We start from the raw sequence: 22,190 nt of genomic DNA, 5'->3' as shown, positions 1-22,190 counted from the left end.
TCAATGCTGGGGGGCTTCCTACCCCACTAGCCCACGCCTGGCATTAGGCAGTGTGAAGGAACCAGGGCTGGAATTATCAGCAGGTTTAAGTTTTCCCCTCGTTTTCATGGTTTGTAATTTGAAGATTTTGGCAATTGACCGCTATTTAGGTCAGCTGACAAAGACCTGAAGTTTTCTCTGCAAACAAAGATACAGTCTTACAGTGGACCTTAGTGCATGGAGGACCTTGGCGCATTGCAATTTATATATAAGCAAGGGCTCGCAATTGACACTCCAGTTCATCCCAAAGGTGTTCAGTAGGATTAAGGTCAGCATTTACTTTTAACATTTTCTTTTTAGATGTTTGTGGAGTGCTTTGTACTATCCCTCCCGGCTGGACCTAACTGAGGAGTATGAACCTGGCTCCAGGCTTAGAGACTTTACAATAAGGTGCAGAGGTTTAAACTTGCCCTGGGCTGAGACAAGAAACTTTACATTAAGGTGGAGTCTGAACTGGCCGCAAACCCAGAGGCTAAACATGGCAATAGAGCAGTCTGAACAAGCTGAGGGAGGAAAGTGGTGCTGGGTAATATGACCAAATCAATATCCCAATTAATTGAAGATTATGAATAATAAATGATTAAGTGGTTTGAGTTCTCTTCCATGTTGCTTCTATGTCACAGACTGGACAGGGTGGAGTCCTGCGACAACAAATACAGTAGTATGTTTTTAGGGGACAGTGCATGAACACAGTGTGGAAAATTACTACATAAAAAACCATAAACACAGCATGTATGAATAAAACATAAATAATACAAAAAGACAGTGGGCATGATTTTCAATTTTACGTTAATCAGAGGTTCTGAATGTCAGTTTTGATTTTTTTGATTGCTCAGCCCTAGACAAGCGAGTTTTGTCAATGGCCATGGACAAGAATACTTAAGGTCAAGGAGTTTAAACCACCCATGGGTTGACAGACACTTTACAGTGAAAAAAATCAGCTCTACTCAATAACAACCATGACATCAGCAGATTGGTTTGCTTTTTCTTTATTTTTTTTGTTAGTTTTTTCATTTTTGGTCTTTTCTTGATTTTTTTATGCTTTTTGTGTTTTTTTTTTTCTTTTGTTTACTGGAGAAAGGGAGAGAAAAGTACTTTTTTTGGCACTACATAATTATGGGGGTGGTATGCTGTTCGTCTTAAAACAAATTCCTACCCAAAGCCTTTGTCCTTATGCAAGCAAAATATGAATACACCAATAAAAATAAAGAGGATCGCTTTAAATCCTGGCTTTACACAACAAATAAAAACACTTTTTGGACCCCTCCAAAAATGGGGGTAATAAAATATTTGACATTTCTTATCACAAATCAATGTGATGAGACAAAAAATAGAACGTAAAAACTGTACAAAAAAATGATAAAATTCATTTTAAAAAGTCTTGAGACCAAATGATGTAAAGTTAGACTGATTTCTTATTCTTTTTTTTTTTCTTCTTCTTCAACTTCATTTTTTTTTTCTTCTGATAAGGACCTTGGGCGTTGGATTGAAAAGAAAGTGTCAGAACTCATTTCTTCTGCTGAACGTAGCTAAGATTGACGTGCCGACCAGGCTGAAGTAGTGGGAAGTGTTGGTTTGCCACTGCACCTGCAAAGCGAGACGGGAGAAAAGAAATGATCAATATATAAAGCAACAAGTATAAAAATTCTCCATTTCTGCATTTTACTTTTTTTTATTGTGTGTAAAAGGTTTTTCCTTTTCTCCCACTTTGGTACTAGTACAATTAACCCACCCGCTCGTAGCCCCCCTAGCACTAGCAACGCTCCCGACAGCAGGAGGGTAAGAGCCGATACATGAGAAACCAGCCGCTGCCTCCTTCCTAACTGCTGCCGATTGCCGGCATCGCTGGGTTATGCTCAGAGAGAACGCGCTGGGTCCTCAGCTCCGCTGCACCAGCTTACAGATGCCTGTGCAGGACAATCTCACTTAAGAGTGATGAGGGCCATCGACCCACATGTACACACACACACACACACACACACACACACACACACACACACACACACACACACACACAGTACCCTGTGAGATGAACGGCTTGTTGGGTTGCTGCAGGTAGGTCTGGGGCATGCGGTAGGCCCAAGAGGGCGAGAGAGAAAACGAACCAGCACCAGCACCATGCTCCCACGAGCGGGACGCTGGAGCTACACCGCCAAACGCAGCCTGGAAACCTGCTTCTGAGACAGACAGACAAATGGACAGACAGACAGAGGGAAGACAAAAATAAGTGTAAAGCATTCAACTTAAGCAGAATTGAAAGTTTTACATACTGCCTTTAAGAGAGTGGATGAGAAGCAAATCTGGCTTTAAACGCTAAATATAATCCAGAATTTCTCTGTTTTAATAGAATGAACATACATGAAATATTTTCCCCTCCTGATACTAAAATGCCACAAAATACCCACTATATGCTATATTGGCTTATAATATTAAAAAAAAAAAAAAAACCCACAGAAATACAAGGCTCTGTTATTATAGATACAAGCAATAACTAATAAAGCTAGCAATCTAAGATGACCCTTAATGACCCTGAACAAGATTTAAAGATGCCCAAGGCCAGAGCTAGAGACAGAGCGAGACCATCACACCAGTACACTGGTCCATAGCTAGGGTATATTTCTGCGGTGATGCTAGCAGGCATAAACCAAGTATAGGACTGTGCTCAGGTGTAGTGCGTGTTCACTCCAGAGGTGGGCGATAAATCAAAAGGGCACATCTGATTTAAAATGTAAAATCTGCGGCACTAAATTCAATTAAGCGCGACTAATTATGTGCTAGGAGTTTAATTATGGATGACACAGTGTTCATTTTGATAGTGATAATCACCACAAACTGCATCACAATAACGATGAAATATCATATCGTCCACCTCTAGATCACCCTCTGAAACCCATTTCACCTGTGACACTTACCTGAGCTCACAGCACATCTGCACTCGCACAGCGCACACACTCACTCTAATAAAAACACTAGACTTAAGTTTCATTCTCAAAAAAATTCCATAAATAAATTGTCTAATCATTAATGATCACCCCTTAATACACTGAATTTATTACACATCATATCTAAAAATAATAACACTAAACAAGAAATCATTATTAAAATAAATATTAAAATCGACATAGCTTCATAGACCCTAAAATAGAACCTTGTGGTTCTACAGAACATACTACCACATTATAATAATAATAATAATAATTACATTTCTAGAAATATTATGCATTTCTTTAAAAATCAAGAAGATTTGTCTATAATAATCATCCCCACCACACACACACAGACACACACACACACACAAAGTGCTCCCCCAAGTGTTTGTGTACCTGCTTTCCCCACCGTGCCATTAGCCACCAGTGCTCCCGGGTTGAGGTGGTGATTGTGCCAGTGGAGCCCCCCGTCCCGCGCCGCCCCGCCCACACCAGCCCTCCCCGCTGGCTGGGCGAAGATGATGCTGGGATCGTTCAGGTTGACGGAGGAGGGGCTAACGGCCTGCTGCCCCGGCCCTGTGTTCCCTTTGCCCTTTCGCATAGGGAACTTTCCTCCTGAGGAGGCACTGGGGGGGCCGTGCAGGGGCCAGGAGCCAGGGGCCAGCGTGCCGTGAGGGGGCTGAACATGGGGCTGCAGCAGACCCAGGGCGGGGTGGTACTGGCCCGGGTGTGAAGGGGGGAAACCGAAGACTGAGAGCTGCACCTGCTGCTGCTGAGATGGAGCAGGGCCGGGCTGGGGGGCTTTGGACGGAGTGACGGAGGAGGAGGAGTTGGAGGAAGGCTTGGCGCTCTGAGATGACTGAGGGGAGACGGAGGACTGGGAGAACGAAGACGGCTGGGGGGAGTACGGCGGGGTTTGACGAGAATCCGACTGGGAAGGGTCAGAAAGAGGGAGAGGGGAAGAGATTAAAAGGTTAAAAGGAATTCTTAATTAAATTAAAATGAAATTAAAAAGCATGTAGGACTTATTTTGTATTACTTTTGAGATTTATGTATGCATATTACTGGTGCCTGCAGTGCACAGTGTAATTCACCAGGGTGCAGAAAACATGCATCTGATTTTATTTTCTTGATTATTTCATTTTTATTTATTTAAACTTATTCTATATTATTTTTATTTAAATATTTAATATTTATTTTGAATAATTAATTACGAAATTACGTGTCCTAATGAGGCAGGTTTAGTTCTTACACATTCAGACGGCTGCCTGGTCCTGCTGGGCCGGTCCTGGGACACCCCACTCTGAGGAATAGGGATGGCCTGAGAGCTCACCATGGAACGTACCATCTGAGGAACTGGAGGAAGAGAGGAGATCTTTCTGAACCCTTTGGTTTCCAGCAGTGCAATCAAAGACAGCAGCTGAAATCTCAAGCCTTTTTGTTTGTTGGGCCAACATATGAATTACACACTGACAGAAAACCAGCTTGTGTGTGTACCTGGTGCAGATGTTCCCCTCTGGCGGAGGTGTCTGTAGTCAGGACAGTCTCTGCGGACATGGCCCATGTCTCCACACTGGAAACAGCGCCTCTCTCTGGGTTCCCGGTCCTCGTCCCGAACATCTTCATCCTTATCGTTCTCCTTCTTCTTCATCCTGATCACACACACACACACACACACACACACACACACACACACAAACTTAAACAGGGATAATACAGTAATAAACAGTAGACCATAAACAGTGGGGAAAAAAAAAAACTAGTCAGGCAAAATGGAAAACAGGTTAATAAAGTTTTATGGGCGGTGAATCACCTGCGTCTCTTTGGACAGTCCTTCATATAGTGACCGATCTTTCCACAGATTCGACAGCAGCGGTCATTCGGGGCCAACTCACCGTCCGTCAGAACCTTAGAGTCGAAGAAGTACTCCTGCACGCACGAGAGAGAGAGAGAGAGAGAGTAAATATACTTGAATCCCTCATAGTGTGTGTGTGTGTGTGTGTGTGTGTGTGTGTGTGTGTGTGTGTGTGTGAGAGAGAGAGAGAGACTCACCGCTTCCATCCCTGGCTGCGGGTAGAACGGAGTACCAAACAGCTTCCTCCCATTAATGAACGCCTTCATGATGAAATTAGTCACTGAGAGAGAGCATGAGAGAAAGAGTGCATTAGAGCGCGAGAGCAAGAGCCCGAGAGAACACCAGAACATCAGAGAGCGTGCAAAAAGACAGTGTGTGTGAGGATGAGAGAGTGAGCATGAGAAAGGACAAGAGCACCAGAGAGAGAGAGCGAGTGCAAGAGCGTCAGAAAGAGCGCAAGAGTAAGACAGCAGGAGTAAGAGAGAAAAAAAGCGCGAGCAAGTGCCAGTGTGTGCAAGGGGGATAGCAAAAGAGCGCAAGAGACATACAAATTTAGAGAAAGAGCATGAGCGGGAGAGAGGACAAGGGCGCGAGAGAGCAAGTGAGAGTGCAGGAGCGTAAGGGAGGGCGCAAAGGAGAGAAAGATGGAGAGTGTGGGGATTGCAAGAGTACGAGAGACAGAAAGAGTCCAAGAGTATTAGAGAGAGCAAGAGAAAGAGAATGCAAGGGACAGTAAGAGCGAGAGATTGCGCGAGAGGAAACAACAACAATAATGCCTCATAATAAAGAACACCAGTAAGGGACAGTTTGAGTATCTTTGAACCAATGTCATGGTGACTGTCACACCACTCGACTAAACAATACGAATATAAAAACTCTGCTCTTACTTTTGCGAGAGACTCCAGCACCGAGGTTGTGATTCAAGTCAAAGGGATCTGGTTCAACACAGGAAACAGTGAAGAGGTCAGCGAGGTGTATCTACTGTAGCTTTAGTATAGAAGCAGTCCGTGAGGAGCCATGACGAAGCCAACCCTCCTCCCGCAGGACCCAAATTGGACCCAAATCCAGGACTTCTGCATGCAACCCCAGTCAGCCTGATCTGCAGGAGCAGGGTTGGTGGCCACGGCTTCAGCGTTCTGCAGGGGTCAGTGAGGTGTACCTTCGATGGCGATGCACTTGGAGGTCCACTGCTTCTCGAAGGTGGTGAGGCGTTTGCGCTGGCGGATGGAGATGACGTGCTCCTTGAAGTCGAACTCCTCGGTGTAGAAGCGCAGCAGGCCGAGCCACAGCTCCCCCACCGTCTCCCGGTTCTGCTGGAACTCTGGCAAACGCCGACGCTGAACACACACACACACACACACACACACACAAATAAATACAACACACTCAACCCTGAACATCTTATTGTCTCCCAGCTCCGTCACACAGGCCTCCATCACTCACCAGTTCTTCCAGATCATCAAAGAAGAAAGCGTTCCAGCCGTCCACCATCCGCTGAGGCATGGTCTGACCATCATAAATCTGTTGAGGGGTGGGGGGGGGGGGGGTCGGGACAAAAAGTATTTGCCTAGTAAGTACGACAGGTCCACGGGACAATGTCATTTTATGCTCTAAGCCACACGTTTTTCTGGACAAGCTGAGAGCTGGACTAGCTTGATCTGAAGGTAGAGAAGCATGTGGACTGATGCGGTAGAGTAATACTACAGGATTTTACACTAATATGACTCGGGTTAGGCAGCGCTACACAGCTCTCCAGGAGCTGTCCTGTCCGCTTCTGCTATTTGAAGGTAAAAAGGCTACATAGTGTGGCTGTAACGTCAGAAACAAGCCACACGTCCAGAAATGGGTCTTGGATATTTGATTTCTACAGATTTTAAACCGTGTTCCCCCCAAAACAAATGTTTATTTTAATGCCAAACTAAATAAACTGTTCCGAAAATGTCTCATTACATGAATTGCTGCAAAATACAAAAGTGATCATCGCTCCTAGAGGAGTCCCAGCACACTATTGGAAATCCCACAGCTCTAATATTGTCCAATATTTCTCTATTACAGCCTAAGTCGAAGATTCATCACCCAGCACAAAGCAGCAGAGGCTCGTTTACTATTGTGAGCGTTTACCTCCTGTAGAACGGGGATAACGGGAGGCTGTCTCTGCTGCAGGAAATACAGCACCATGAGGATGTAGGCATAGGAGGAGAGACTTCCCCTTGATGCATCTCCAATGTCACAGCGCTGTTAAACACACACACACTTCACGATTACGAAGGATTTAACAGCCTGTAAATGTAAACCACTGTATATGTGATCACCCTGAACCATCAATGGAAGCAGATGTGGTGAAACGCTACCTTTGCAAACACCTTCATGGTGTAGCCCAGAAACTGCACCCGCGGGTCCAGCGCTGCGTAGGTGGCCAGCATGCGTGTGTTGTGCTGCGCCTGAGTGGAGCATGAACAAGAAGTGAGCATCAGCGCAGCAGGGCTGCTATGAGTAATCTTAATGTAGTTACGGTGTCATTTCTGGCATATATATATATTAGTATTAGGACACCTGCTCGTTCATCGTTTCTTCAGAAGTCCAGGGGATTAAATAAAAAGAGTTTCTCCTGCTTTTGTTGGAGTATCTGTCCCTACTGTCCAGGGAAGAAGACTTTCTACTAGATGCTGTGAGGATTTGACTGCATTCAGCAGCAAGAGAGTTAGTGAGGTCAGGATGTTGGATGACCACACCACCTCATCTCCCAACTCATCCCAAAAGTACTGGATGGAGCTCCTCCACAATCATCCCAGAGAACACAGCTCTTTCACGGCTCCACAGCTCAATGCTTGGGGGCTTTACACCCATCTATGAGCTCACACCTGACCTACATGAACGGCTGTGTGTGTCAACAGTGTCATTTATTAGAAGGGGTGTCCACAGAGTGTGTATATATACACACCATGACTGTATTTTCACTGAGGTCACAGAGGATAAATGTGCTTTACGAGTTCATGCACACAATCTGATCTGGAGGGGGTCTGGTGGTGCCGTTTCTAGTGATTTTAACATCCACAGCTATTATAAATATTCCAGTCTAAAAACACTGCCCTTCATATGTGCTCAACTGGCTCCCCAATGACTCGTAGTGCTTGGACCCCGAAGACTGCCACTTTCAATGTCCTCTAAAGACAGATGCCTAACTCTCAGGAGTGTCGGTGTTCTACATCAGACAGAAGCTACTATTTATTTCCACAAATGAACCTTTCGTCCAAAAGATACAGAAGAAAGAAGAGAATGACCAGTGTGTTGTAGAGGCTGATGTCCCCCTCCAGCCCGCTCTGCTTGTGTTCAAACTTCACGATAGGCACTTTAGCGGTCGTTATAGGCAAGATGTTCCTTAGACCTAAACACACGAACACATTCATCCATCAGATACTGTCAGCTAATCCAGGTTAGAACGAGTCCAAACCAAATAATGCAGAAATAACCACCAATAACAGCAAAGTAAAGAGCCAAGTCATCATCATTATTGTTATCTCTGAAAAATCTCTCTTATCTACATGGCTCAATTAAATTTTGATGCCTGAACTTTGTCTGAATTCTAATCTTCACAGATAAGGGCATGTCATAGTCTATTATGAGTTTGTTTACTGTTGCTGTAAAAAAATTAAGAAACTCAAGCATATTAAATGGAAACAGTGTCCCCAGCACAGTTACCTGTGTGTTTCTTTAGGACTTTGGCTAAGCCCTCAATGATCTCTTTGCAGTTGAGTTTCTATGGAGAGAGAGAGTGAAAGCAAGAGCGCGAGAGGTCAATACAGTAACATTTTCCTTTCACAATTTCCCAATCTGTAATGACCGAAGCGGCATGTTTGCGCCGAGTGTGTGCAACTCTACCTCTGCGGTGTCATGACCCTCCAGTGTCATACAGATGTCCAGGTCGCTGTCACGGAACCCAAATCCATTTTTGGAGGATCCAAACAGACATAGCTGGGCCTTATCTGCATGAGCGCACACACACACACACACACACACACACACACAATCCCCCCACCGCCAACCACCCACACACACACCTTTAGTTTACACTTCACAAACCATGACATTCAGCTTACTAAGAAGATCAGCTCTGATGTAATTTGATGACCATGATGTTTAAACTGTGTCAAGGAGCTCCGCTAATACCTTACTGCACCTAAACATGCAGACGCAGGCCCATTTCTGAGCCAAGAGAGGCAAAAAAGAAGCCCCGCCCCTTCCCGGTCACTCGATAACCCAGTCTGCAGGGTGTGCTTGTGTCTGAACTGTAGTGTTGCGACACCGGCTACTGTGGCTGCGCTATCGTGTAACCCTGTGAATGTGTGTGTGTGTTTACCGTTGTACTCCTTTCTAATGAAACGCTCCAGACTGCCCAGAATCTGCTCCCTCTTCTGCTGCTCCCCGAGAGTGGGTGACAGTTCATCTACACACATGAAAACATAAAAAAGTATATTAAAGAGGTATTACCAATAAATCTCCAATACTGTCTGGTTGAACATATTTAAACACCCCCCCAATGATCAGAACATGGTTGGGGAGGATTATTCTGGAGGAGTCTGGAGTCTGATTTAAACCTCAGACGTTTAGTCTGGTCTGATCTTGATTGATGGTTGAAGTTAGTGGTGAAGAAGATCACCAAGGGCAGATCCAGAGAGCTCTCTGATGCCTTCAGAAAGAAGGGTGGAGATGCAGAGGAGTCTGGGAAGAGGTTTAAAAAGATCTCAGGACAGTTAGAAATCAGCTGCTGTTCCACTGTCCACTAAATCATCTACAAGTGGAACAGCTAACCAGCATGACCAGGTCAGACTGTTCTAGCAAGTTCAGCCCAACAGCAGAACCTCAAGGTGGAGAAAGAAACCTCCAACAATCCAAAAATGTCATCACTGGATCAACAGGGTACTCGTGCCACAGTTCCATTTTTCACAGGACTGCACATTCTGCACTAGTTAGGAACTGTGCAGGTGGACATGTACAGTCCTGATGAGATAAACTGGAGAAAGACTAACAGTCCTGGACGTAGGTGGACGGTTCTTACGGTAACAGAGTTTGCACAGGTTGTCCAGTATTTCTCTGAAGCGCTCCGTCATGGCTGGCAGAGGGGCTAGCTCCATCTTCTTAAAGTCCTCAGGGCAGTCGTCCTTCAGGTGACCGTCCCTCTTGCAGATGCTGCACACCACCGTGGGGGGCTGTTCTCACAGACATCACAACAACAAACAATTGAAGGTGGGAGAATGGGACAAATATAATTTAGAAGGTCACTACGTAATAGAGGGGGGTGGTGTTCTAAAACTTTTGACCAACAGTCTATATGGAAACAGTTTTTAAACTTTTTTTAAGGTAGGTGTCCACAAACTTTTTACAAACATGTCAAATTGCAAAGCTCACCTTTCCCCCAGTGAAAATCATCCTATCGAATATATAGTGCAGGTCCTCCGGCGCGATGCTCTCCTGTTCGGGCGGCTTCCGGCGCTCTTCCTCCTGCTCCTCACCCTCGCTCTCCAGGAGCAGGCCATTCTGTGGGGAGGGGGACGGGGATGAGGTCTGATGGGATGTCTCCCTATCTCCCGACCTATCGGTGACCCGCAGCCTGGACAAGCCACTGCTCACACGCTGCTCTTCATCAGCAGCCTCCAGATCATCCTCATCGTCATCCTCGTCGTCATCTTCATCTCCATCATTATTATCCTCCTCCTCGTTGTCCTCGTCCTCCTCCACGCTGCTGCCTCCGTCCCGCTCCTCTCCTCTCTTGGCCTGGCCCCGGGGAGCTCTGGTGGGTCGGCTGTGGGCGCGGTCAGCGCGGCCTGCTCTGGGGGCTTTAGGCCGGTGTTTGGCTCTCTTGGCCCGGAGGTTGTTGCGGCTCTGAGGGCAGGCGAAGTATCTGTAGGCCATCCGGAAACGCTCCTGGATGTACTCGAACACCATCTGACTGTTCAGGCTGCGAGCCACGTTCCTCTTCAGAGCAAAGGGGTCTGGGAAAGAGAGCATGTGATCACACGGTGATCAGACAAAGTCAATGATTTTAAGGTGTTGAGGTGTGTGTGTGTGTGTCTGTCTCACCCTCAATGGCGAGGCGGCGGCGTGGCCAGTTTTTGGCGTCTCTGGGCAGCAGCTCCTTCAGTCGGATGCTGATGATGTAATCCTCAAGAGCGAACTCCAGAGTGTAAAACCGCAGCAGCTCCAACCACAGCTGCCCCAGAGACACAGACTCCTTCTTCTCCAGCACCAGATGAGTCTACACACACACAATAAAACTAATATTTAACATCTTAAATAATGATAATAAATCAAACATTCACATTTCATATATTTAATACACTTACAATAAAATGTATTCTTAGAATATTACTATTAGTAATTATATTCTAGCAAAAAGAAAATTCTGACAATACAATTTCTAGGGAGAAAAAAACCCGAAAACTAAAAACAAACAAAAAACACCTTTAGCCCCTAAAAGATGCATTTACGTTGGCTGTTGCCATCAGCAAAATGAATAATGCTCATATTCTATCCCGGCTGAAATCCATAGTTCAGTACATCAATACATTTCAGATGTAAATAAACAAACTGGGGTTCATTTTCCTGAAGCCTGCTCAGATACGAGTGCAGCGCAGTGAAGGAGGTTGTCAGGAGTGTGTATTACAGTGTGGGAGGTGGTCCTCACCTTGCCCTGAACGTTCTCGTTTTTCTTCTCGGCTTCTCGTTTCTGGGTCTCAGGTTTGGATCTGGAGTCTCCACGTCCATCGCTGGCACTACCTGGCCTGTGCTCCCAGCCCACATACACCCCCTCTGCCTGCACTCCGGTCAGGTGATACTCATCCACGCGCTTCACATCAAAGCCCTCAATCTGACAATGAACACACACACACACAATAAAGAGGTCTTTAAACCTCTGCTTATACACTGCAGAATGAAGCAGCTTGCATATGCACCATCTCTCACCGGTAGGCACACAAAATTTACACCAAGGTTCAAAAGGTTGAAATTAGAAGATCATTATTTTATTAATTTTCAGAATCAGAAATACTTTATTGATCCAAGGAGGGAAATTACAGTCGTTATGGTTGTAACCATTGGTGTAAGAATAAATACTTAACAAATAATAAAAAAAAAACTACATAAAATAAAAATAATAAGTGTGATAAATATGGAACACTGTATAAAATTATACAGATTATTATTCAAATTATTATTAATAATAATCAAATTATTATACCTCAAAATTATTGCACATATGAACAGTATAATTTGAATATTGCAGATATTTTGCAGATTTTATTTATGATTAAAAGTAAACCCCTCTGTAAACTAACAAAAGAAATTTCCCATTATTTCTGTATTAATAGTATATCTATATTTAATTTGTGAAAATGTTTCCACCTCTAGCAATTACGCAGGGTTCTAGATATTAATTTGACTGCAACGTGAGGACGGAGGAGGGGTACATACCCAGCAGCCCAGGTAGACGGGTAGAATGGGCTGCTTCCTCTGCTGCAGGAAGAAGATGACCATCAGAGAGAAGGAGTAGGAGGGGATACCGCCTTCAGCCTGGCAATCTACATGACACAGCTACACACACACACACGAAAATCCACATCAGAGTTGTGTACCAAAAAAGGACTTCTTACACACCGAGAGCCTCCCAACAGCATAACAGCAGCGCCCCAAGGCTCACTGATGACAGCGGGTACTATGTGTATTATGACCACCTTCCATCACCTCATTCAGTCCATGCCTCAACACCTCACTAGGTCATCCGAGCCAAGGGTGGGTATTCCCACTATTAGATAAGTGGTCATAATATTCTGGCATGACGTGTATATAGCAGTACAGGGATGATTATAGACATTTTACAGTATGTTACAGAGGCAGTTTCTGTACTACTCTCGGCTTAATCAACACCTCAAACACTGAACATCTGCAGCACTGCAATTCACAGCTCCTGCTGTGTGGGAGTTTACCTTGGCCCAGTAGCGGAACGCCAGCACTAAAGGAACAAGGCGTGGTTCCAGTCTGGCCAGAGCTGCCAGGTGATTGGTGGTGAGGCACGCAACATCATTCCCCGCGCTCACTTTACATGGCAACCCACTGCAGAGACAGAGAGAGACGTGAACTCAAGGTGAAGTAAATCGTTTGTGGAAAGTGCAATGACCTCCGAGCGAGTGAGTAAAACTGAACCCAGTGAACTGACCTGGCTGCGTCCCGGCAGAAGACAACAGGGACTTTGGCATGGAAGTCCGACTCTACCTCGGAGAACTCCGCTGGAAACGAGAGTGAAGTCAAATTAAACAAACAGAAACTGACCGGTCGCTCTGACGCTCCCTGGCCATCAGGCAGCACGCAGATCAGTTCTTCTGTTAATCACACTGAAACTGCTGATAACCCCCCCACCCCCACCCACGCCTCACCCCCCCCTTAATAAAGGAATACTAATCAGCTTCTGCTGTAATCAGACGTCAGTGCTTTATACAGGACCGCCACAGAGCAGGTCATACTCGGGTGGTGGGTCACTCTCAGCACTGCAGTGATGCTGACTGACATGGTGGTGTCCGTAGTGTGTGGATCGGGCGCAGCAGCAGTGCTGCTGGACTGAGAACCAGCCAAGAGAGTTCGGTGGGCACTGATGAAGGACTCGAGGATGATCGACACAAACTGTCTGATAGGGAGCGGCTGCTGTGTCCTATCCACTCGTACCACCAGCAGGTCAGTCAGTGTCACTGCAGTGCTGATAATGTTGACCCACCACCCAAATACTACAGTCTGCTCTGTGGTGGTCAGTCCTCTGGGGTCCTGAGCATTAAAGAACAAACAGGGTGAAATGAGGAGGCTAATAAACAGTGCTGCTGTATGGTCAGTGGAGATGAGAGACTGGGCAGTGAGTGTAGAAACCAGGATCCACCCTAACACACACATATACACACACACACACACACACACACACACACACTTCACTATGAGGAAACAAAGGGCTTCATTTAGCTCTGCAGTAAATCTCCTCAGTAATGCTGATCCCGACTGGCTCTTACTACAATATAGAGGACTACTGCAGTCAAGTCTTCAGTATTGAGGAAGTTCGAACTAGTCTAAAGTGCCCCCCCCCCCCCGACACAGTTAGTATCCACACCTAGTGCAGGAATGTTGTGTACGTGAGCAGCTCTGCGGTTAATCTGTGGTGTTTATAATGGGCCCGATGCCGTACGGGCAGCAGGTGAGTCACGCTGTTCAGACAGTAATAGATATGCATGGATCTGAAGGCGCGTTGGCTGAACCACTTTGCAGGCTGTTGCATAGTGCTAGCAGAGATGGTTGCAACCATGATACTCACCGCTCTTCTTCAGGACGTCCAGGACCTGGATGAGCACGTCAGGCTGGGTCATCTGGAAATGTAGAAACAGTTTATACGATTAGAATCTTCTGTAATTACATGTGTAATACTGCAGGAACGTGTAACTACACAGTTATTAAGATACACATACTGTGCGGACAAAAGTATTGGGACACGTGCACAGTTATTTCTTTTTCTTCTGAAATTGAAAGGTAGTAAAAAGAGTTTCTCCAGATTTTGTTGAAGTAACTGTCTCTACTGTCCAGGGAAAAGGCTTTCTACAAGAGTTTGGAGGAGCATTGCTGTGAGGATTTGATTGCATTCAGCAACAAGAGCATTATCAAGTTCAGGGTGTTGGATGGTGACCACCCTAACTCATTCTAATAGTACTGGATAGAGCACCAGGTCTAGGGGCTTTATACCCCTCTAGCCCATACCTGGCAACTTAAAGTAGCTGAATGCACTCACTACGAAAGGGTGTCCACAAACATTTGGACCAAAAGAACCCCACAAAAACAAAAAAACAAACGAAAAAAAAAAAAAATAAATAGTCCATTCATCATGAAAATTGGGACATTTGGCCAGATTCACACTGGCCAGCATTGCAGAAGGGGCAGAAGAAGAAGAGTGGTCTTCAGCTTACATTAGGAGGGTACGCCACATCAATGTTGATGTCGCTGGTTTTGAAGGCGAAGCGGGTGAGGCAGGACCCATACAGGCGCAGGGAACAGGCTGTGGGAGACAAAGAGTACAGTCTCTTCATGTACAGGTTCCAGACAAGAAACCCAGGTCTCAGCAGTGAGTGTGTTTAACTCTTCTCTATCATTAGCTGAAGATTACATGAACTAGGTGCTGGACGGGAACTGGAAATACTGGCCTTTCATCTAATTACTTCTAATGCAAAGTCTTTCTAGGTCCCACTATACTGCGTGTCTGTAATGCCCATGTAGTTACACACTAATGATGTGTGTAGTGACACTGATGCTACACATATCAAGCTAGTTTTGACTCAGGTAATAATTGAGCACCTTGATGGCCTGGCCGGCACATTCTGCCATGTAATTATGTGTGTAATGGGTGACTGTGTAACTACACAGCTTGTGAAAGGCACATATTTACACTTGCTGCACATTATTGCTATAATTGGTCACTACACAGTTATTAAAGACACTAAACAGTAGCCTAGTCTTGGACTAAACTGCAGTGTTAGCATAATTCCAGCGACTCACTGCTGGAAATTAATTTAGACTATGCTCAGCGAAGCAGGCTCAGATAGAGTGTGTATGGTATTCTGTCCTATTGTTTAGCCTGTGTGTGTTTTATTCGGTGTGTGTGTGTGTGTGTGTTTGCATACTAGGCAGGTGTTTCTGAATGATCTTCTCCATGCGCTGCAGGACGTTCTGCCTCTGCTGGAAGTCCTCCTCCGAAATCCCTTGCTGCTCTGCGGCCTCCATCACTGCAGTGTCTACTGCCCTCAGCTGGGCTGGAGAGGGAGCAGGTAAAGCCCTCAGCTCATTCTCCTCCTGCTTCTCCTGTACACAAACACACACACCAGAAGTTGTACACTGCTAATCAAAAACTGGACATCAAAGTATTAAACAAAAAAAAGGAATTTTAATAATTTTATATTATTCGTTTATCATTTGCTCATTATTTTGGCCAAAGCGTCCTTTAATACTAGCAGGACTAATAAGCTGTATTTCTCACAGCACCAGACTGAAGACTGGTGATGCTAAACATGCAGCAGTTTCTTACCATTATGTTTTTCTTGTGCCGCTTCTCCTTGATGTGTTTATGAGCACCCTGGATGTTGTCCACGTGAACTGAGCACAGCTTGCATAGATACTGGAAATTTGGGTACTCGGGAGATTGCTGCAAAAAAAATAAAAATAATCAATCACACGACAGTCAGACCCTTCACACATACACACTCACACAGATATGTAAATGTGAGAGGCTATTAACACCTCCTCAACTGTCTCTAATGGGTCTGTGATTACCGGCATGGAGGGGAACTGCAAAAGAAACCCAGTCCCCAGTCAGAGCTGTGGTTCTACAGTGGAGGTGAAGGGAAGCAGACGTCTGAAGCTCTAATAAAAGCTCCTCACAGAAAGTTCTTCACCTAATGGTGATGAAGACGCTGCCTGATGCCTGAGACACTGTTCTACCAGAGTTCTGAGAAGAGTTCGGCTCTAGAACCTGCTTTTAAAATCAGATCATTAAAATGGTGGAGGGATACATGCTGCCTTTAGGGTGTAGTGCATTATAGGATGACCCTAATTCTTGTCTAGGAAATCGACGCTCTGTTAATTTACTGTGTGTTTTAGAGTTACTAACTTACTCAATGGACTTAACTGTGGTAAAATACAGTGATCAGTTCTGATAGCATGACCCAAACAGAACCCTCCTTTATGCTGCGGGTCAAATTGACCCTGTTTTTAAGGTTTAGAAATACAGCAAACCTATTTTTATACTTTTTGGAGCATTAAAACCTTTTCTGCTGGGCAGATTAATTAGTATAGTGAATATATAAATGGAAAATTCCTGTATATTAGTATATGTTGACACACACTGTTCCTTTCTGTTTGAGCCAGTAGTGACAACAGAGGCTTAAAAAGAATTTAAAAATACCAAATTTACACCAAAACTGAGGATTATTTTGAAGCAGAGGTGATTTTTTTTAAATAAACTAAATATTCATTATATTTATATACATTTAGCTGTAAATAATGAACTTTAGAACTACTTCTGGAAACTCCCCGTGTCCAACAATGTTTAACAATTTCCTGGACTATGTTGGACTGTTCCTCACAGTCCAACATAACAAGAGGGTTAAAAGACTCAGTCCCAAACAACTAGACCAGAGCATCCTAGGCAACATTACTTCTCCCACTGGTGGTGCTGACCTGCTTACTTTGGCCTGGCTGTTTGTTTATGTGGTCTTACCTTGACCAGTCTGTGTATGTAGTCTCTCTGCAGTCTCTCCTCAGCCTGCTTGAGTCCCAGCTGCTGGTCAGAAGTGAGGCTGCCTTCGTCTACGGAGCCCATCACGTCTGGAATACACTCCGCTGGGCGTCTCCCCGACACGTCGCCTGAAAGAGAGAGAGTAACGGCCCCATTATATCAACATTAATCACCCCCGAGCAATCAGCTCCACCAAGTGAAACACACCTAGACATAAGCATACATTCACACTGCAAAAGTTTTAACACCCTGTGAAATTACACTGAAGAGCTGCTTATCTGGGCAGTAAGTGTTTATATATTGGTGGTGGAGGTTCTCCACCACTGTGTTCATCATTAGAACATCTCCAGAGCTCTCCTCATGGAGTCTAGTGTTATTTAGAGTTCTCCTCAGATCAACACCTGGTCTGGTGGTAAATCAGGGCTTAATGATGGTAAATCAGGTGAGCTGCTGCTGCTGCTGCTGCTGGAGTTGAACACATCCTCCACGCTGTGCTGGCTGGACTTGGGGGCGTCCAGGAGAAACCTGGAGGAACCGAGCTCTGTTCTTCAGACTAGCTCACCGACAAGATCTCACTACTTTCTTTCTTTCTTCAGAATGAGAAGCTCTTGTTTCTCCTTTTTACTGGATTTAGGTTCACCTGCATCTGTTCTGATGAGATCTGGAGCTTCTACTGTAAAACCCTCTCGCTGCTGAGAGAGATGATCTACAGTAATGAGATTAGGACCTAAAGCATCACACATACCGGTCAGTTTATCCTTCGCTGCACCAGGTCTGAATGGCTTGCTGTGAGTGTTGTTCTCCTGCGAGGTGCTCAGCATGCCCTGATGACCTGCCGCCCCCCGTGGTCCACCGCTCCTGCCCGGCGGACCTCTGTCCTGTCCTTGCTGCCTCCCCTCAGCCTGATGTCCTGTAGGCTTTCCTTTCCCCCTTTCTCCGGAGTTGGTCCTGCCAGTCAGCCGGCGGGATTTCCCGGACCTGCCCTGGTCCTGAGGGCTGCCCGCTAAAGTCCGGCCCCCGCCGCCATGGCTACCCTGACCCTCCTCCCTAACTCGCGACACTCCTTCCTTGTTACGTCCGCCGCTCCTGCCGCCGTCCCTCTGAGACGAGGCCTCCTTCTGCCCTTTGGAAGAAGACTTGCCCCCGGCCGAGCGAGCCTGCCTGCCCGACTTTAGGGGGCTTCTGTTCTCCTCCATACTTTTGCTGCAGTCTGAGTAAAATTATAATAAAAATAAACTAAAAACAACAAAAAGAAAAGCCCCAAAGGGCTTCTGCACTGCGGCAGACGTCCACAGAGGTGAAAGCTGATCCTGTCCGAACCTGGAGGACAACACAGAGAGATCAGCAATGGGGTAAACATTCTCTTTTCTTAATCCCTGACAGAAATCCTCCAGCATATTCCAAATAAATCCACCCATAATTCACAACTTGTCACAAAACGACTCTTCAACAAGCAACATATTTATTTACTGAGTTTCTAATGTGCTGCCCAATGCCACACTAGGAGTGACGTGGGGAGGAAGTGCCATCAACCCACCCTGAGAGACCAAGGCCAACTGTGCTCTCCCTGACTCTGGCTGCTGATGGCAAACCACCATTTGTGACATTTCAAATGATAAAGGTCATGAAATGCTTTTCTGTTACAAAAGCATATATTCTGATACCTGTACAAAATTTTGACATGACAGATTATTTATATAAAAAAAAAATAATAATAACAAAAAATACGCAACCTGAAATTTCTAGCACTAAATGCTCTTTAATGAAACCTAAACTCTGACAGGGTTCATTAAGCACTCACTACATACACAACGTACTCAGAATTGAGCTGGGCAATATTATGATATTTTATCATATTGTGATAAATTGTTATTGCTTAATAAAGACTGAAACTGCAGGTTTCATTACAAAGTGTGATTAGACAGCTTTAATTAGATAATGTGCAGCAGCTGTTGTATATAAATCACTGTGAGAATCTGAATAGTAGCTTCATAATGAGATATATACACACATATATACACACAATGATAAAATAATTATATATATATATACACACACACACACACACACACACACACACATATATAGTTAAACAATGGGTATCGTGACAAATGTCTTTAAATATTGTGATGTAGTATCAACCAGACCGAACTCAGATTCACCAACCACATGGCTTCACCTTTTTTTATATTTTAATATTTATAAATTGATAGTCTCACAAAACACTTGGAATATTTTTTATTACATGCTCATCTGTTACTGTCCTTCATATTTCTGTTCGTTTATTGAGTGAATTTAGTGTATTTAGAGTATAATAGTACAGTACAGTATAATATAATAGTATAGTATAATAGTATACTATACTATTGTACTATACTATACTATTATACTATAGTACTATAATAGTAATATGATATAATAGTATAGTATAATAGTATAATATAACAGTATAGTATAATAGTATAGTATAACGGTATAATATAACAGTATAGTACAGTATAATATAATAGTATAGTATAATAATATAGTATAATAGTATAGTATAATAGTATAGTATAATATAATAGTATAATAGTGTATATTATAACAGTATAGTATAATAGTATAGTATAACGGTATAATATAACAGTATAGTATAGTATAATATAATAGTATAGTATAATAATATAGTATAATAGTATAGTATAACGGTATAGTATAATAGTATAGTATAACAGTATAGTATAATAGTATAGTATAATAGTGTATATTATAATAGTATAGTATAATAGTGTAACAGTATAATATAATAGTATAATAGTATAGTATAATAGTATAGTATAACAGTATAGTATAATAGTATAGTATAATAGTGTAACAGTATAATATAATAGTATAATAGTATAGTATAATAGTATAGTATAACAGTATATTATAATAGTATAGTATAATAGTGTAACAGTATAATAGTATAGTATAACAGTATAGTATAACAGTATAGTATAACAGTATAGTATAATAGTATAGTAGTGTATATTATAATAGTATAGTATAATAGTGTATAATAGTACAGTATAATAGTGTATATTATAATAGTATAGTATAATAGTATAGTATAACAGTGTATAATAGTATAGTATAACAGTGTATATTATAATAGTATAGTATAATAGTATAGTATAGTATAATAGTGTATAATAGTATAGTATAACAGTGTATATTATAATAGTATAGTATAATAGTATAGTATAGTATAATAGTGTATAATAGTATAGTATAACAGTGTATATTATAATAGTATAGTATAATAGTATAGTATAGTATAATAGTGTATAATAGTATAGTATAACAGTGTATATTATAATAGTATAGTATAATTGTATAGTATAGTATAATAGTGTATATTATATAGCTATTCCTTCTCTATTCCCATCTCTAGGTTTACATTTCTCTATATACCATAACTGCATATATTTTTGCTTTATTATTTTTTTATTTTTAATGTTTATTTATTTATTTATGTTGATCTTTATCTTCTGTATCTTCTGATCTGGTCTAACTGTTGGCTGGCTTGCTGGTTTGTGGCCGGACGGTGAACCAGTGCTCGCTGTGCTGCCGGTCGGTGACTGGGGCCAGGACAACACACGTGGATTTGGACGAAAATATTAAACAAAGGAAACTGAATGAAAAACTTGTGTCACTTTATTAAATTTAAGCACAATTTATAAAGAAACTTGTCTATTAAACTCGGGAGCGTTTAGCTAATTAAATCGTAGGAACAGCCTGTTAAACTTTGCGCTGGCGCTTTTAAACCGAGGGAATGTTTCATTAAACTGGATGAAACGATTAATTAAATCAAAAAAACTCTATTTTTAATCGAAGGGCGTTTTTAAGTCTCTAAAGATGATCTATAGCTACTCCCCACCTCTGAGCAGGTCCGCGGAACAGACGGCGCTGTAGGCTCCCAGAAGCCGCTGCTCTAACGCCTATGCTAAGCTAACAGGCTAAAATGACAACAAGAGCCGAGACCCGGATCAACAGCCGCGAGCTCTGCTGAAGCGGAGTTCAGCTAACCCCCCCAAACCCCCGCGGACCACCAACAGCGGCGCAGAGGAGCCCACCCTGAAAAACAGGGCTCGGGTCCGCTCTCCCGTCCTCTCCCGACTAACGACCAACTTTCCTCCGCTCTCCTCCCCGCACTGCAACCCCGAGGAGCCGAGCAGAGGCAGCCGGACTGAGGCGAACCCGAGCCGCTGCGGGACTCACCGAGACTCCGCCGAGCTGCGTTCAGAAGCGCATGCTGACCGCGAACATGGGGCTTTATTCTGAGTCGGTTTCGTCCCGCTGCCTAGTTCATCTCGGCCCGTTCTCCGGCCGTGTTTGTGTTTTCCTCAGCCCAGGCCCTGCTCCAAACACCAGCCGCGGACGCCATGTTAACCTGTCGGCGATTGGCATTGTGGGAAGGCGCGGCGGCGCAGAGCTGATGTTTTGCATGTGCGCAGAAAGCTGCGTGTCCATATGCGCAGAGCGAGCGACTCTCTGCGCGTTCTCTGCGCAGTGTTGTCTGGTGTTTAGGGTGTACAGAGACCTAAAAAAATCAACATAGAAAAATAATATTTTGAGACATAAACACTTATCTCAGTTTAATAAATTGTTGCCTCAGTTTTTACATTGTGGGAATTATTTATTTATTTATTAAATTTAGGGAATGATTTATGTAAATTGAGGGAGAACATACCCTGTGCTGGTCAACCAGCTTGAACTGGCCAGGCTAGACAGACAGACAGACAGACAGATAGATAGATAGATATACAGATAGATAGATAGACAGATAGATAGATAGATAGATAGATAGATAGATAGACAGACAGACAGATAGATATACAGATAGACAGACAGACAGAAAGGCAGACAGACAGACAGATAGATAGACAGACAGACAGATAGATAGATAGATAGACAGACAGATAGATATACAGATAGACAGACAGACAGACATACAGATAGATAGATATACAGATAGATAGATAGATAGATAGACAGACAGACAGATATACAGTCAGAGAGATAGACAGATATATAT

The 22,190-nt window shown here is 43.6% G+C and overlaps 1 protein-coding gene across 2 annotated transcripts; it reads right to left on the bottom strand.

Annotated features, from left to right (window-relative positions):
• Positions 1-1,020: 1,020 nt before the first annotated feature.
• Positions 1,021-21,568, bottom strand: tut4 (terminal uridylyl transferase 4). 2 transcript variants are annotated; one of them, XM_072696195.1, is made up of 30 exons: positions 21,374-21,568; positions 17,874-18,448; positions 17,111-17,256; positions 15,920-16,036; positions 15,519-15,696; positions 14,808-14,896; positions 14,165-14,216; positions 13,031-13,100; positions 12,801-12,927; positions 12,289-12,408; positions 11,504-11,686; positions 10,900-11,074; positions 10,228-10,811; positions 9,878-10,028; positions 9,179-9,265; positions 8,701-8,804; positions 8,521-8,578; positions 8,103-8,206; positions 7,173-7,262; positions 6,943-7,056; positions 6,265-6,342; positions 5,981-6,158; positions 5,709-5,756; positions 5,019-5,101; positions 4,780-4,895; positions 4,464-4,618; positions 4,219-4,322; positions 3,363-3,897; positions 2,061-2,216; positions 1,021-1,626 (listed from the first exon to the last, which is right to left on the bottom strand). In XM_072696195.1, the coding sequence occupies exons 2-30, from the start codon at positions 18,322-18,324 to the stop codon at positions 1,547-1,549; spliced, it is 4,533 nt and encodes a 1,510-aa protein (XP_072552296.1). In that variant the 5' UTR covers positions 18,325-18,448; positions 21,374-21,568; the 3' UTR covers positions 1,021-1,546. The 2 variants fall into 2 exon arrangements, with proteins under 2 accessions (XP_072552296.1, XP_072552297.1); XM_072696196.1 differs by having other exon boundaries at positions 2,061-2,213.
• Positions 21,569-22,190: the final 622 nt, after the last annotated feature.

Source organism: Salminus brasiliensis, chromosome 14 (genome assembly GCF_030463535.1).
Source record: "Salminus brasiliensis chromosome 14, fSalBra1.hap2, whole genome shotgun sequence".
Lineage (NCBI taxonomy): Eukaryota > Metazoa > Chordata > Actinopteri > Characiformes > Bryconidae > Salminus > Salminus brasiliensis.
This window is presented reverse-complemented; position numbering and strand designations above follow the sequence as displayed.